Genomic DNA, 17,345 nt, shown 5'->3' with positions numbered 1-17,345 from the left:
TTTGACGCGAATTTCCGGAGTTTTTCGCCGTTGTCGATCCGATTTCTACGTCGTTAATTGTGATATAAAAAACATAGTGAAATGTAGTGCCCATTTCTTGGAATATCGGCGACTCCTGAGTGCGTCGTGAAGTAGTCGCCGTATCATCGTCGTTCGATGAGGCCTTGGAAAAAGCGGCGACGCGAAAACAGAGCAGTCGGTTCTATTCGTGCACGAATAAGCTCTCGCGATTCTCGCGTTTTACCGAAACGCGTCGAAATGTGATATCTAAAATCCGGGCGTCGCCGCGCCTCGTGAACGAAAAAAATAACGCGAGTGCAAGTGTTTCGAGTGAGTGTCATAAAGGAACGGTGCGGAGAGAGAGAGAGAGAGAAAGAGCATGATGTCGGAGGCCCGAGAGGCATCGGGCAACGGCGGAGCAAGGATAGGGTAAATATTTATAATTTATTTAACTTTTCATTTGTCATTTGTAAGATTATCTATTTATCTTCGCGATAATGATTCAAATTTTACATAATGTTGTATAATGAGTATAAAATATCCTGGATTTTATATTTTGAAATACTTATATTTAATAATAAATATAATAATTTAATAATAATAAATATTTGTAATATATGTATAAAATACAATTTCTACATTGTGTATTATATTTAAGAGATATTATATAATTATTTATGTAATGCGCGTACCTAGATTCTTTTACTATTAAATATTTTATTTAAAAAATTTTAAGGTAATGTATTTGTGAAAATTATATCAAATATTTTAATACATATATAAGATAAAAGTATTAGGAATAAACTTTTTTTTTTCTCATAATTATAATATAATTTGCAATAATAGATGTAAAATTCTTGCAAAATTTTAATTCTTGCAAATTGTTTGATATCTAAATTTACCTTTTTTTATTTTTATATTTATTTCACATTAAAAGAATTAAGGTCTCAAATTAATCGTAATATTATAATATCGTAATATAATCGTAATATATATAAATATATATTATATATATCACAAATTCATTATCTTGAAATAAACGAATTAAGATAAGTTATTGTATATATGTGTTTAATTTTTGAATGTGTATCATAATAGAGATTTTTTCAACATGCATATGTTATAAACATAAAAAATAAGAAGTGTTTAATAGTTATTTTATAACACTTTTCAATTAATTTAATAGAAAACGCGCGTTAATAATTAAATTATATATCTATTTTTATAATGCGCTAATTTTATTTTTTCTCCAAATTTATTTATGCAAGTTTATCGATAACTTGACTTCAATAAAGTTTATTAAAAATAAAGTTAAGTTTAACTAAAACAAAGTAAAATAATATTTAATAAATATTTTGTCGCGAAACAAAGAATATAATGGATTATTTTGAAGATTTAATCAATGATATTCATAAATATTAAAATACTTGATATTTCTTTGAAGAGATTTCTCCTTTCGAGAGGAAAAGAAGGAGAGTGTATTTTTTATCATTCTATTTTACTAATGTATACATAGGTTTTTTTTACATATTTCTGGCTGCGTTTCTGCAGACCTGTTCAATGTATTATTGAATTTTAAATTTTCGCAACGAAAATGTTGCGAATAATAAGCTATATCGACTTATATTGTGGTTAATATCTATGACTGTTGCCTAGAATCGAGGTTCAGAAAAGTTGCCGCCACCTCTGTTAATTGTAAGGTACTCTGATAATAATAATAATAATAAATATATGGCAGGAGCGCGGTGGTTTTATGAAAATATGGTAGATTCAAACGATACATTACTGCTCGTGAACTCTGAATTAGTTATCTCTTTGCACAATATGTAACTATAGACTTCTTCGCAAAATATATTCTCCTACTAATACATTTTAGTCATCTATACTAGCGATTTCACTCGTTAGTGTAGTTTCGAACGTTCTTTACGAGAGTCAGTTCATTCAAGGCGCCCTTTGACAACGATTTCTGAATTATCGCGGTTTCTTGTACCATTCTTAAATATCAGAACGATGAATCTTAATGAATGTTCAATATATGTATTTACTGAAAAAATCAGTTTGTTAAAAATAAAATTAATTAAAATAATATGTTTTAAATGATATGTTATAATACTCTAAACTAATATTTATATGACAGTTATCAGCTGATTTCTGTCAGAAAATATTAATCGAGGATAAGATATTATAACATATTATTTACAACATACTATTTAAACAATTTTTTTATTATATTATTATTTGTAAATTTAATTAGCAAATTAATGCTTTATTAATATTTTCTAACAGGAAACAGCTGATTAAAGCGTTAATATGCGAATTAAATTTTAAAATAATAATGTCAGAAATTAAAATATTTTTTAAATAATAGTTATACTTTAAACGTGATTAATATTTTTGACAATTATCAGCTGATTTCTGTCAAAAAATATTAATCGAGGATAAAGTATAACATATTATTTACAACATATTACTATTTTAATTTTTATAACATTCTTTTAAAATTTAATTAGCAAATTAACGCTTTAATTTGCTGATTTTTGTCAAAAAATATTAAACGTAATCCAAACAAACTATATTATTTTTAAAAAAATATCATTCTTTTTAATACAAAATTAAAGAATGATGCGCGCGTAGCGCGCGCTTGTATTGTTCTAATGCTTAATAGAAAATAGTACAAAAACAAATATAATTCTTATTTTATGATATAATTAATTTTCCATTTAAACTCATACAGAGCTTATAAACTAAATTATCACGAAGAGCAGACTAGGCCATTTATATCCATCTTCGTGTTTATGCAACGCAAAGTTTGGATAAGACGCGATAATTTTGCATGAATAGATTAATAGGGGCTGTAATATATTAAGAGAAATGTTCGCGAGCAACGAGAATATGTTGTCGGTCGATTGTACGAAGAAGAAAGACAAAAAATAACAAAGAGAAATATATATTTTCTTATGGTAAGAGTTGACTCGCTGTTTGTTTCACTGTTACTGTTTCGCTTGAGCGAAGAAAAGCGAGCCACTCAAGACACGCGTAATGCTTCCGTGTTCTCTTTTTCCATTTACCGACCGGAAACGCTGAAATGTGAAATTAATAAAGATCCGTGAACGACGGTAGTGCCATTCATAGCGATTTTCATTTATTTCGCTCCTACACTTTTGAATTTTCTTCTGGTATATCTCCGCGTGGAATTACAAGCAAATACGCGAAAAGCATGCAAATTTCAAAGGTTAATATTATAAAAAGTACAGTTTATCCAAGAGTTTAATATGACGAGGTTTTATTAATTACAAGACGACTTGCATTTCATAAAGAAAAATAATGAGTGTAAATAATGCTTTCGTCGCGAATGGCTCTTACAGGTCGTTGATGTTTACTATAGTTTGTTGTATATTTATACGACTTGAAAGAGATATCATGTTGCTAATATTTCATTACGGTTAAATAAATACTATATGACAAATTTTTCGAGGACATGTGTGTACGTGCGTGATAGGTAGAATTAATTTAATATTACCGAAATTATCATTGAACATGATTGAACCGCTATAAATTGTATGGACAAGTGCGCGTTTAATCATGTAAAAATTGTATCAGCTAATGCACCGATAATAAATTGGGCAAGTATTAATTGCACAGACAAATGCACATTTAATCACGTAAAAATCATACGAGCTAATGCAATGAAATAAACGGTGAATTAAAATGTCTCGTTATAAGTTTTCTGTCAAATCGAGCGTCATATTGAGCAGATACAAATATTGCACGGACAAGGGCGCATTTAATTACGCAAAAATCACGTAAATTAATCAGCTGATATAGACATTTTGAATATACATCGTTTCATAACTTTTCGCTATGTCCAATACTTGACATCGAGCCAAACGATATTATTGCGGTATTCTCGCTCTCTTTCTCTCTCGCTTTTTCTCTCGCGAGAGAAGAATTTTCGTATTCAAAATTTTTTCTCGCGCGGGTGTGTCACGGCGCGTGGTAACAGTCGACATAAAGAGTCGCGCACGCGCGAGCGAGGTCGGAAAAGGATGACGACTCCATCCTGAGAGGTTACAGGTCCCTGCTCTCATTTATGATCTTATGCAACGTGCGCGCAATGTTATATTTCGTCGCGTCGCGTCGCGTCGCGTCGCGCCGCGCTGCACGCCGCTGCATATTAAACGCCGGAGCCTTATCCGATGCCGCCGCCGCAGAGAGCGTGATCGGTGTCTCTCCCGCATGAGTGACTTCGACTTCAAGAGCTTCATGAAAATATTACGTATCCCAATTGTATTTACCCCGAGTACGTCACGTTCGCGAGACGGGAATATAAATGTATGGAATATATGCTAATATTTATATTAAAAAATAAAATTGTGTAGATTAAATTCGCGTCAACTCAACCGCAAAATCAATTATTCTTAACGTAATTCTTAATGCTTGGTCAATTTAATCATCTAACTTTGATTTATTCGAATCAGGTGATTTTTTTGTAATATTTAATTAGCTTTTCCTGGGGTTGTTTTTTTTGTAAAATAATAACTAGCTGGGTATATTGATTTATTTTTTATGCATTTTTTGAAAATTGTTTTTGCATTGATAATTCTGTGGCCGTACTTCCTGGTAATAAAAAAAATACAGCTTGTTTTTTTTTACAAAATTTCGCGATATATTTTTTCCTAATGAAAGTTTGATGGGAAGTTTAATTATTGATTACCCTCAAAGCAAACGAAAGCCGATCAAGTGAGGCACCTTCATGATTACGTAGTATCTCATGCATCATACGAAAGAGGCGTGTTTGTTATACATCGAGTTGGTTTATGCAACCATGTGAAATTACTATGTTAGACTCACTTACGGTTGGCTTACGTTTATATCCGGATTGAGGCGCTTCAACAGTTTACGTTAAATATCTCAATAATTTAGTTTCGCTTAAATCTTGGTCTCGTGTTAGTTTGAATCTCAGCTTAAGCGTAAATATAATCACATTCGTGCAAGTCAATCGCAATTTGTTTTTTTCTCTATTGAATAGATTTAATTATAATCTAGATGATATAACATTCAATAATTTTTCATGTTTATTCAATTTTTTATTTTATCTAATTATAATATAAAAAATATACACAATATAATATACAGTACATAAATTTAATGTTTAAAATATACATTAGAAAAGTATAATGCGTTTACAAGTGTCAACGCTATCAGCGAAACATTTCAATTTCGTGACAAGAAAATTGCTTCAGATATATATATATACGGATATCATAAGAATCCGTAGAGTTGTTACATGTTTGCGTTTCATGTCGATATCGATGAAAATGCTCGTAAGAAATATCAACTACGTGACTCCAACTTTGGACAAAATAAATTTCAGTTTAAGGAGCTAAAGCGAGTTAGCGCTGTACCTTAGACACGGTATATACAGCTGCTGTAACTACTTCAAAATCACGTCTTCCCTAAGTAACCGTGGCATTGTATACGAAGTATACTCGTTTAGTCAGTATTCGTGCCAAAAGATTCGCATACGTTTGCGCGGCGAAATAATAAATTGCAAAATTAATTTTTACGATTACAAATTGCAAGCGAGCTTTTATTACAAGTGATACAATTTGCTTTCAGATGTGCCTGATCCACCGGAACGACCACTTGTCATAAGTTACACGTCCAAAGCTGTGAATATATCGTGGGCACCTGGTGTTAATTCCCACAACACTCCAATTTCGCAGTACGTCATCTACACCCGGTAAGTCCGTTAAATATTGACTCGCAAAAAAACTCCCTTACTCAAGCTAATTCCGTTCTCGCGCGCTTCGAATTTACTCACTCAGATAACTCCGATAACACAAATATTGCACATTGAAGGCGCGCAGCTTCTTTTAAACAAAATAGAAGAGGAGAGGGGTGATTGTCCATTTTGCCCGAACATTTGCCGTACAAAGCGCGTCCTCGCCCTTCCCTTCTCGCCTTCTCGCCCTCTCTTCCTCTCCTTTTCTCTCTGTCGAAATCGCTCTTATTGCGAGAATCGAGCCGTAACTCCGGAACGGCCCGTTTTGCAAATACAATTACTGGCTTTTACTGGTTTATCGAGTGTACTGGGGAACGCGCATTTCCTCGACACGTAATATCTTAACGATCGAAAAGGAAAACTCGCTGCAACGTGTTCTATAATCTTAAAGAAATCCGTTTACAGCATTCGACTGAAACGAATCTTCGTATATCGAGAAAGCAGATCTTTATTGTAAAACGATATATCTTGTTTTAGAAAATTGAGAATAATATTGACTTTTAGTGTGAAAAAATAAAAGTGGAAAACTTTCCACAAAACAATCTTTCTCTTTCTCTTGATTCTATTAAAAAGTTATAATTTAATCGTAAAAGGAGAGAAAGAAAATTGATTAAAATGAATAATTATAATATATGATGCAATTATAATTTAATTACATAATATAAATGAATAGTTATAATCAACTGTGTTTTCTTTATAAGTATATCGGTGATAATGTCGAGTGCTTTAGGTTCCTCTGTAGCACGTTCCATAATTCCGGCGTCATCTATAAATGCCTTTGGCATCGCTTTAATTAACTCCTTAGACTTTCAACGAATAGGCAAGCTCGAGGGTATGAAACTGTAGAGCAAGGAAATTCCTAACGATTTCGCATCTGACGGTCTCTTTAATGAAATGAGTTTCAATTTGACTGAGTATATCACGCACTTTCCGTGTAGCCCGAATGGGAGGGGAAAGGGACAGGGGAAGTATTTAAAATTTGCAACTCGAAATTCCGATCGTCTATCACCGAAAAAATCATATTCTACATTATAGAATAATCCATTAAACTGCAGAGTAGGTATCTCCCACTAAAATAAGCGCCAAGTATATAATTTAAAGGTGAGAGGATTTACCTCTATAATTTCCCTCTAATAGATGATATATTGAAATATTCTAATAATTTATTCTAATTCGGATAAATCATGCTGAAACTTGAACTTTTTCACTTTTTCCATATTTCACATTATCACTGTTTGAGAATACATCCTTGTTAATAAAGTGTCAAGTGAGTGCGATTTCAAATTTCCTCACAGAAACAGATAAAATACATGAGACAAAAAATCACACGTGCACTAAAGGTTATTATGTTGCAGAACACGTTATTTATTTCACTCGTTATTTTTTGTTGTTAACAACAGGATTTGAGATGCCAGATTTGAGATGCAACACACAAATCATAGTAGAGGAGATAACGCACACAAGCGAGAACTATGATGTGCGCACATATAACACGATGCTCACTTGTGTGCGTCATCTCCTCTATATACGACTTGAGTGTTGCTTCTCTAATCTGGCATTTAGCAATATAGGAAACATATTAAATTTTGTAAGAATATTTTCTTTATTCCATACACTATTCTTAACAAAAGACCTTTAGAGGGAAATATTCTGAAAGAAATATACTTTTTTTAGATTATTCGATTAGAGGAAAGCATTACACGGAATTCTTCTAAAATGAAAAATACGATTTTTTCGGTGATAGCACCGGCAGGGGGTACACGCGAGTGTATATATATTTATCGATACGAAAATAACGAGAGAACACGCGCGTGTGTGTATATAACGTTATTCTTCATTTTTCATTTCTCCATTGTAATTCGCATTGGCGTTGGCTCGCGTTTATAGACGCGTTCCCTTGCTGTATATTTAATGTTAAATGTGGAACTGCCATCATTATATTGATATTGATCTACGCGATCTAGGCAAATATAACTTGGGGGGAATCGGAACGTTAAAGTGCATATTTAGCGCTAAAGTGCGCGCATTGGAAATATAACACTCTACATCTCTCCTGCGGCTAAAGAAAACTAAAGGAGATCATCTATCTGTTGAGGGAAATTGAGAGCAGCGTTTTATTTTTATACGTAAGATATATTTGCCGGATATAAACCGTACGAATAAAAATGACATTTTATCGCTCCGTTGGAAGATTATATACTGATGAAAAATAAGAGGGGACCCGGCAAAGTACTTCGAAAATTAACGTCATAGTGTACCGAGAGATAACCGCAATTCGCTGTACGTGACAAATACATTATGCTCGGTGTATGTATATGCGTATATACGCGAGTGTACGCATAATAACGGTGGAACGAATCGATCCGCGCGAATGCAAACTGTGGCAATTATTCGAACCGCAGCTGCGCGGAAACTTTCCCGTAACAGATCGCGCAACAATTAATAATCTGTATTAATTACTGCAAAATGCAGATATGCAATTCGAAGACGATAAAATTCATCCTTGCCTCCCATCGTGCCACCCTCTGGTCTTCGACCGCTAATTAGTCTCCGAGAATTACTAAACTCGACATATGTATATTCCGTACAGAGAGATTGTAATTATTTCGTGTATAGATTCCGAAAGCGACTTTGAAAATCACCCATCGTACATCTAGATTTTCGAGCTTTGTGTGACAATTTCAGATATAATTTTCGGTAAAGTATAATTATTTTTTTTAATAGTTATGCGAAGAGATTTCGAGATTGAAGAGAATATAGTATCTCCTGTACATTGGGGAGACTTTTACAATGTGGCATATATATTGTCGATTGATATGAAAATTTTGAGAGTTTCCGCGCCGTCGAGCAATCACGGCGAACAACGATCGAATCTCGTAGACAAGCGGGATAACCCGTCTCAATTAATCCATCGCGAGTGTTCCTCGATGTTCATCGATACTCCGGACGCTGAATGGCCACTCGAGACGCTCGAGCGAGTGCCGCGAGACGCACATATTAGATAACTATCGACGGACCAACGGAATACGCCGGGCGACGTACGTCGATTACAAATATCGAGATACACGCGATAATCGTACGAGTCGATTAATGGCATCGGGACGATCGCCTGTTGCCGGATTCGGTCGGAGTAATTGTGTGTAGACGACTTCCTACGACGAGTTCCAATCACGAGGAACATTCTCTAATTCCATCGTTAATGTCGCAAAGAATATTTCTTGGAGAAGCAATATTTTCTTAAAACATTATATATGTATATTGACATTAGCAATGTCGTTGAAATAATTGAGTTGCGAGAGAAAGTTGGAACACATTCGAGTTTCTAGTTACTCGACTTTTCGTATGAAAAATCACGACGCAATAAATATAGTCGAAATATAGCGATACAAAATTTTTTATCACCTTGCAATGAAAGTTTCTTAGAATAAGAGATGTTTTTATTAAAATATTATTGACATTAGTAATATCGTCGAAATGTATAAATTGTAGGAAAAAAATTAAATAACATACGAATTTCGAGACATTCGATATTTCCGTATGAATTATAATGGAAAATGTCGAAATAACGATGTGAAATTCTCGATCGCTTAATTGTACGAAGATTTTCTGGGGAAATGATATTTTATTGAAATATTATGAAATGAATATCGTTGAGGTAATTAAATTATAATTAAAAGGTTGTACACCTCATTTGAATTTGGGAATTATTCTGTTTCGTCTCAAGTGAAACACGACGAGAAAATGTAGAAATGGCGAAATTCGATCATGTGATTGCTCAACTTCTCGTGCTGCGACATGACGCAAATTCCCCGAGCGATCTTCTCTTTCATATGGAGATTCGGGAAAGTGATCCCGAAAATTGTTTATCATGTTTAAATTTTTAATTCGTCTTTGTTTGATCAATTTCAGAAAATTTAAAAAGAAATTTTATAATATTTATATATTATAAATATATTTTCATATTTTATATTCACACAATATATTCGATCCGTGGAATAAAAATTCCGGAAAATACATCTTTTTTATTTTATGTCTAATGTTTATTACATATATTTATCAAATTACTAACTCTTACATAAAACAGCTATAAAACAGTTTGTAAAAATATATATTTTTTTTAACATGCCATAGTATGTTTTCATACTACTTTTCATGCTTTACGATTTATCACAATACAGAATTGCATATTCAGAGCATACTGCGTTAGTGCCAGAATTACGCATTTGCAATTTGAATATCTTCTATAGAGAAGTTCTTCACCGCGTCACATATAGAATACCTTATAACCAGTATTATCCTCCGAAATATTTTCTTAATCTAATTTTAGAATTTCCTTCAATTCGACGAAAGAAGGAAGATACAGATAACTATAAATATAAGTTATGTGAACCTAGCACCCGACTTTTTAAAAATTAATTTTTTAAAACGGAAAATAGCATTTTGTTTGTAGTTGTTTGTAGTAACAATAATTTCGTTTGTAGTTTTATCAATTAATAAATAAAAAAATTTTTTTTAATGACTCGCACCCGACATTGAGATATCGCAAATCCGCTTGCACAGTCTTCTTTAGAATCGTTTGTAGTTGTTTGTAGTGATTTTCCTTTCGTTTGTAGTTGAGCGGTTCAAAAGTTATAAACAATTGTTTATTCGTCCAAGAGGTAAATTTGTTAATTGTAAAGATATCGCAAATCCGCTTGCGCAGTCTTTAGAATCGTTTGTAGTTGTTTGTAGTGATTTTCCTTTCGTTTGTAGTTAAGCGGTTCAAAAGTTATAAACAATAGTTTATTCGTCCAAGAGCTAACTTTGTCAATTTTTAAGATTTTTCAAATCCGCTTGCGCAGTCTTCTTTAGAATCGTTTGTAGTTGTTTGTAGTGATTTTCCTTTCGTTTGTAGTTGAGCGGTTCAATAGTTATGAACAATTGTTTATATCACTACAAACAACTACAAACGATTCTAAAGAAGACTGCGCAAGCGGATTTGCGATATCACAATGTCGGGTGCGAGTCATTTAAAAATTTTTTTTTATTTATTGATAAAACTACAAACGAAATTATTGTTACTACAAACAACTACAAACGAAATGCTATCACATTTTCCGTTTTAAAAAATTAATTTTTAAAAAGTCGGGTGCTAGGTTTACATAGCTCACACGACGTATAAAACTCTTACCGTTTGATGTTTGAAATCGGGGAAAAAAAACCAGAAAGTTTTATACCATATAACATCATGTATATATGAGCGTTTCGACAAAATTATTTAACAAATCTCGCTCGAATGAGTCATATTATATACTAGCATATAATATGCAATATAATGTACATATGCAATAATAATGAGAAAGTAATTTTTTCCGTGTCTGGCGATTAATCAGGGATAGAAAGTAGCATTGGTCAGCCGATTTCAGTGATTATCCGTCTGATATAAGCGACAATAGTAACGCGTCCGAACTCTTTTCATTCCTGCACGCTTTCATTCCTCGTTCGAATAATTTCGACAAATATCGCGATAATAGCATTAATAATGTTATCATTTCTTACAACAATTTTTTTTAAATTTCATTTACAAATATTTAAATAATAAATTCTATTGATAAAGTAATAAAATATTATTCGCACACGACGAGCTATGTGAACCTAGCATCCGACTTTTTAAAAATTAATTTTTTAAAACGGAAAATGTGATAGCATTTTGTTTGTAGTTGTTTGTAGTAACAATAATTTCGTTTGTAGTTTTATCAATTAATAAATAAAAATTTTTATAATGATTCGCACCCGACATTGTGATATCGCAAATCCGCTTGCGCAGTCTTATTTAGAATTGTTTGTAATGATTTTCCTTTCGTTTATAGTTAAGCGGTTCAAAAGTTATAAACAATGTTTATTCGTCCAAGAGCTAACTTTGTCAATTTTTAAGATTTTTCAAATCCGCTTGCGCAGTCTTCTTTAGAATCGTTTGTAGTTGTTTGTAGTGATTTTCCTTTCGTTTGTAGTTGAGCGGTTCAATAGTTATGAACAATTGTTTATATCACTACAAACAACTACAAACGATTCTAAAGAAGACTGCGCAAGCGGATTTGCGATATCACAATGTCGGGTGCGAGTCATTTAAAAAATTCTTTTTATTTATTGATAAAACTACAAACGAAATTATTGTTACTACAAACAACTACAAACAAAATGCTATCATTTTCCGTTTTAAAAAATTAATTTTTAAAAAGTCGGGTGCTAGGTTTACATAGCTCACACGACGTAAAAACTCTTACCGTTTGATGTTTGAAATCGGGGAAAAAAAACCAGAAAGTTTTATACCATATAACATCATGTATATATGAGCGTTTCGACAAAATTATTTAACAAATCTCGCTCGAATGAGTTATATTATATACTAGCATATAATATGCAATATAATGTACATATGCAATAATAATGAGAAAGTGATTTTTTCCGTGTCTGGCGATTAATCAGGGATAGAAAGTAGCATTGGTCAGCCGATTTCAGTGATTATCTGTCCGATATAAGCGACAATAGTAACGCGTCCGAACTCTTTTCATCCCTGCACGCTTTCATTCCTCGTTCGAATAATTTCGACAAATATCGCGATAATAGCATTAATAATGTTATCATTTCTTACAATTTTTTTTAAATTTTATTTACAAATATTTAAATAATAAATTCTATTGATAAAGTAATAAAATATTATTCGCACACGACGAGCTATGTGAACCTAGCATCCGACTTTTTAAAAATTAATTTTTTAAAACGGAAAATGTGATAGCATTTTGTTTGTAGTTGTTTGTAGTAACAATAATTTCGTTTGTAGTTTTATCAATTAATAAATAAAAATTTTTATAATGACTCGCACCCGACATTGAAATATCGCAAATCCGCTTGCGCAGTCTTCTTTAGAATCGTTTGTAGTTGTTTGTAGTGATTTTCCTTTTGTTTGTAGTTGAGCGGTTCAAAAGTTATAAACAATTATTTATTCGTCCAAGAGGTAAATTTGTTAATTTTAAAGATATCGCAAATCCGCTTGCGCAGTCTTCTTTAGAATCGTTTGTAGTTGAACGGTTCAATAGTTATAAACAATTGTTTATAACTATTGAACCGCTCAACTACAAACGAAAGGAAAATCACTACAAACAACTACAAACGATTCTAAATAAGACTGCGCAAGCGGATTTGAAAAATCTTAAAAATTGACAAAGTTAGCTCTTGGACGAATAAACAATTGTTTATAACTTTTGAACCGCTCAACTACAAACGAAAGGAAAATCATTACAAACGATTCTAAAAAAGACTGCGCAAGCGGATTTGCGATATTACAATGTCGGGTGCGAGTCATAAAAAAATTTTTTTTATTTATTAATTGATAAAACTACAAACAAAATTATTGTTACTACAAACAACTACAAACGAAATGCTATCATTTTTAAAAAATTAATTTTTAAAAAGTCGGGTGCTAGGTTTACATAGCTATAAATATATATTATCATATTTAACTTCTCGAAATTATACACACTTCACCTAAGATGCCTAAAAAGGGAAAGAAGAAAATGGAGCATATTTTCTAAATAATAACATTATATGAGGATTATTTTGCATGCGAGATAAAAATGTTTTCGTGTAAAAATTTTTGCAAAATTATCCGTGTTATTAACGTTTCGTGCAGACGGTGTCACGCGTGACTGAAGGTCACGACGACAAATATTTGAATTGCAAATATTACAACGCCACCGTCGCATTTGTTACTTTCAGGATCGACGAAAACGGTCCGTGGAACGCGACGAAGGAGATCCTAACGTCGCACAACGACACGTTCTACACCGTCGAGAACTTGAGGCCATTCACGGTGTACAGCTTCCGAGTGGCGGCGATAAATGCTCTAGGACGCAGCAAGCCCAGTCAAGCGTCCTACTATATGGTGACTCTTCGTGAAAGTAAGTTCCTGCGATTTTAATTTTCTTTTTCTCTTTCTCTTTTTCTTTTTCTTTCGCTCTGACTTTCTGGTGCTTTCACCTTTATTGAATTTCGATCGATACCGAGCACTTTTTCCGGTCGTTATTCCGAATGTACATATCTCGATGAATTGTTACAATATCTTTTCTCTCGGAGAGAAATAAGAAATAAAAAAGTGACAAATATATAACAGTCACAGTTTTTAAAAGAATTATGTTTATATTACATAAAGAATGCATATTTTATATCATCACATAATATACATTCAATATATAATTAATTATACCCCAGAGCATCTTTATTAAAACGAGATGCAAAGTATATTTGATGTTGTGCGGTTTCGATAAACAGTATAAATAATTGCGCGTTTAAATAAAATTTAATTATATCTAAATATTTATATAAATTATTACGTATATTATAAAAATATTTAACATATAATAATATATAAATGATAAGCACACACATATATGTATTACAATACATTAGTATGTGCCATAAATAATAACACGCTTGTGAAAATTATAATGAAACTTGAAGAAATTCGCGCGGATCTTCTCCATTTCAATATTGCCAATTTGTCAGGAACCTTTATACAAAAGAATACTATATCTAGAGCCTGCTTCCAAGTAAATCATCGTCTATGCGAAACGCTTTCCTCTTCTACCGCGTCGTAGCAAAGTTCTCTGTTGGGGATCAATATCGGCTTTGGGATATCCTCTCGTCGCGTACATCTGCGCGCTTCAAGCCGATTCAATCGTCCAAATTACATCTCCCGCGGGCTATCAAAACGAAGTTTGTCGACCACGACGACGCGCCCGAGAGGCGTCATGCTAAATTAAATGGTTGACACCCTCCGGTCGTTAGCGCGCTTGGGAAGGCACAAAGCATTTGACGGCGACGAGAATCTCCGGAATGGAAGAAGAGGAGGAAAGTCCGCGAGTACAGGAAAAATGGGGGACGGGAGCAAGGGATGAAGGGGGTGACGTTAAGAGCGCGGCGCGGCCAGTTCTTGGCATCCGGGGAGACGTGAAGAACCGTCCAGAGCGGCTAACTAAAGAGGTGCTAATTGCAGTCGACAGCCGGGAGTGCGCGCAAGCAGGCTCGAGTCCAGCCTATTCTTTCTCTTTTGTCTCCTAATTTGCTTTCCTCCTACTCCACTCGCTCTGTCTCTCTTTCTTTCTGTCTTTTTTCCCCTCCTTTCTCTCTTTTTACATTCCGCGTTCCTTCTTTCGTCAGACGACCACGCTTCCTCCGTTATAAAATAGGTTGAGCGCCTTGTGAGCGCAAGGCGAGCAGCCCTGTAAATTCCGTCGAGCTCTCGCCCGTGCGACACTGTATAACGTATAGCCATATATACGTGCTACGGACGACAAAGTTTGCGCGCGGAACCATCTCCTCTCCATGGTTCTCTACCCTTTTCGACCTGGATTCCCGTGCGTCCTGATCGCAAGCCCAATTACCACGTTACTCGCGCGCGCGAAGGACCGAGACTCCGCGGTCCAAGCGGAATTAGATAGCTCGTGGAATGTAACCATCGTAAATGGAATTCGGATTCGTTCTTTTCTTTTTAACGGAGATGCATAAATGCGTGCGTGGAGATTAAATTCGAGTCTCTTACAGCTCTCTGTTTATTTTTTCTTTTTTTTTTTTTTCTCTCGCTTTGACACTTACGTGGCTTTCACATTTTCAGTTCCTTGCGCTGATTGTTCTGTCAAATACCTGTTGTGTTAGATTAATTATGACACTTGATATTAATATTCAATATTCGATGATTTAATATTAGATGTAATTGATATTCAATATTCGATGATTTTAATAATTAGATGTAAGAAATTAAACCCTCTCCGTTATCAATGAGATTATATAATTTATTGTTATATATATATATATATATATATATATATATCCAAGATTAATATCCAGTGAATTATCAAGATGTTTTATTAGAGATGAGATAATTACATTATTAAACACGTAATATATTATTAATATTTTGCTAATTAAGTTTTAAATTAAATAATCGATTGTCGGGATATTTCGGATTTATCTCTCTGAATTTATAATTTACAAAACATTCTATCATACATGTACCTATATTTCACGTTGCAATTACCTTAATTAATATTATCCAAATACATTGACGAGAATCCACCTTGTCCATAAAAATCACCATTTTTCGTAATAGATCAATGAAATTTATTTCGTATACTCGCTTTGCCACCTTCGAGATGCTTTGGATTAAAAACTGGAGTACAATACCGATGTTACATTATTTCAAAAACTAGTAGAGCGTGTGTGGAACCAACGCGATTAAATGTAGGCGCGATAGCTACAGATTCGATTTTATGTATCGCGTGAGGTAGAACTAATTATTCGAGACGCACCCGCATTATCGAACCGGATTTTGCGTCATGCGGAAATACGAGCGCGTATATATATACGCGCATGTTTAAATAATTAATTTAAATACCACCGAACGCGATGTCACCGCGGCCGATGTGTCATCGATCGGGAGAAAAATTCGGCAGCAATGCCGGTCGCCGGCAATCCTGGCACGATTACGTTCGGCGCTTTTGTAATTTCCCATCGCAATATCGCACCAGTGGGAAGGGAAGGGGGTTGATCCGATCAGCTGTACGTCCCGAATTAGCGACTTCATAGTTTCGCGATAAAATCGATGTAACGAAGTTTTTTTTTACACGATTCTCCGACCCATACGGATGTTTTCTCACGGTAGTTTAGAGAGCTTCACAACGGTTCTTCACCATTTTTTTTATGAATATACGTATCGGAAATATAATATTGCCGAACTTTCCCTTCGCGTAAAGTTTTTTGCGCGGTTGTTAAGTAACGCGATACACGCGGTATCGAAATTTTTCGTATTAAAAAAAGAAAAAGAGGTACATTTTTTCCGCGGGATATAGAGCGCGATCGAAAAACGATATATTCGTCGTGCGACGCTGCTGGTTCAGAGTGCGCGTGGATGAAATGCAGTCGCGAATGCATTCGCATTGCAGCCGATGCAGCCGAAATATCGTATGTACTCGAACTCGACGCAGCGGTGCGGCGTATTCACGAAGAAAAAGAAAAGAGTGGAGATGCGCGCAACATTCGAACGCTCTGCAGACTACTATTCTTTATGTCACTTACGATTTCTCGTAAGAAAGAGAGGAAGAAACGGGAAGAAAGAATATGTCTATAGGGGGTGAATTGCTTTCGTCTTTGTAATCTTTCTTTTTAGAATAGGGAGGACAGATGCTGCATTTTTTACCTCTTTCGCGCTTACATCCATTTTTAATTACGCGACTGACGCATTATCGATTCCAACGCCGGGAAAAACACTCGTCGAAGCGTTCTTCGGGGGAGGGGGAACAAAAATATTGATATCTTTTCTGGGTCGATCAATGCGGCGCGGCGCGCGATTTGTTTCGATTCGGGACGCGCGTACGAACGGAATGCGGCAGGCGATATATGCCCGCATCGACATCAACGATCGTACGAGTGGCGAGTAATGCGTCAATATTGACAGGGCGCGCAGACAGGTAACGTTGCGCGCGTTTCGCAGGTCGCACGGTCGGCGGGTTTCTCTCGTTCGACGGGA

At 34.4% G+C, this 17,345-nt stretch overlaps 1 protein-coding gene across 6 annotated transcripts in view; it reads left to right on the top strand.

Moving 5' to 3' along the window:
* The window catches only part of LOC145940300 (putative receptor-type tyrosine-protein phosphatase mosPTP-1), a 294,710-nt gene that overhangs the window by 249,832 nt on the left and 27,533 nt on the right, over nucleotides 1–17,345 (top strand). For all 6 annotated transcript variants that reach the window (XR_014425988.1, XM_083045236.1, XM_083045234.1 and 3 more), the window contains 2 exons: nucleotides 5,620–5,743; nucleotides 13,541–13,722. Coding sequence is in view for 5 of the 6 variants with exons in the window: in XM_083045236.1 (XP_082901362.1) it covers nucleotides 5,620–5,743; nucleotides 13,541–13,722 (306 nt within the window). In the remaining variant the exon portion in view is untranslated. The remainder of the gene's footprint in view (nucleotides 1–5,619; nucleotides 5,744–13,540; nucleotides 13,723–17,345) is intronic.

Source organism: Prenolepis imparis, unplaced genomic scaffold, assembly GCF_030444845.1.
Source record: "Prenolepis imparis isolate NDT839.2.m4 unplaced genomic scaffold, iyPreImpa1.0 SCAF_9, whole genome shotgun sequence".
In the NCBI taxonomy this organism is placed as follows: Eukaryota; Metazoa; Arthropoda; class Insecta; order Hymenoptera; family Formicidae; genus Prenolepis; species Prenolepis imparis.
The sequence above is the reverse complement of the archived record's forward strand: the minus strand, read 5'-3'. Positions and strand labels throughout refer to the sequence as shown.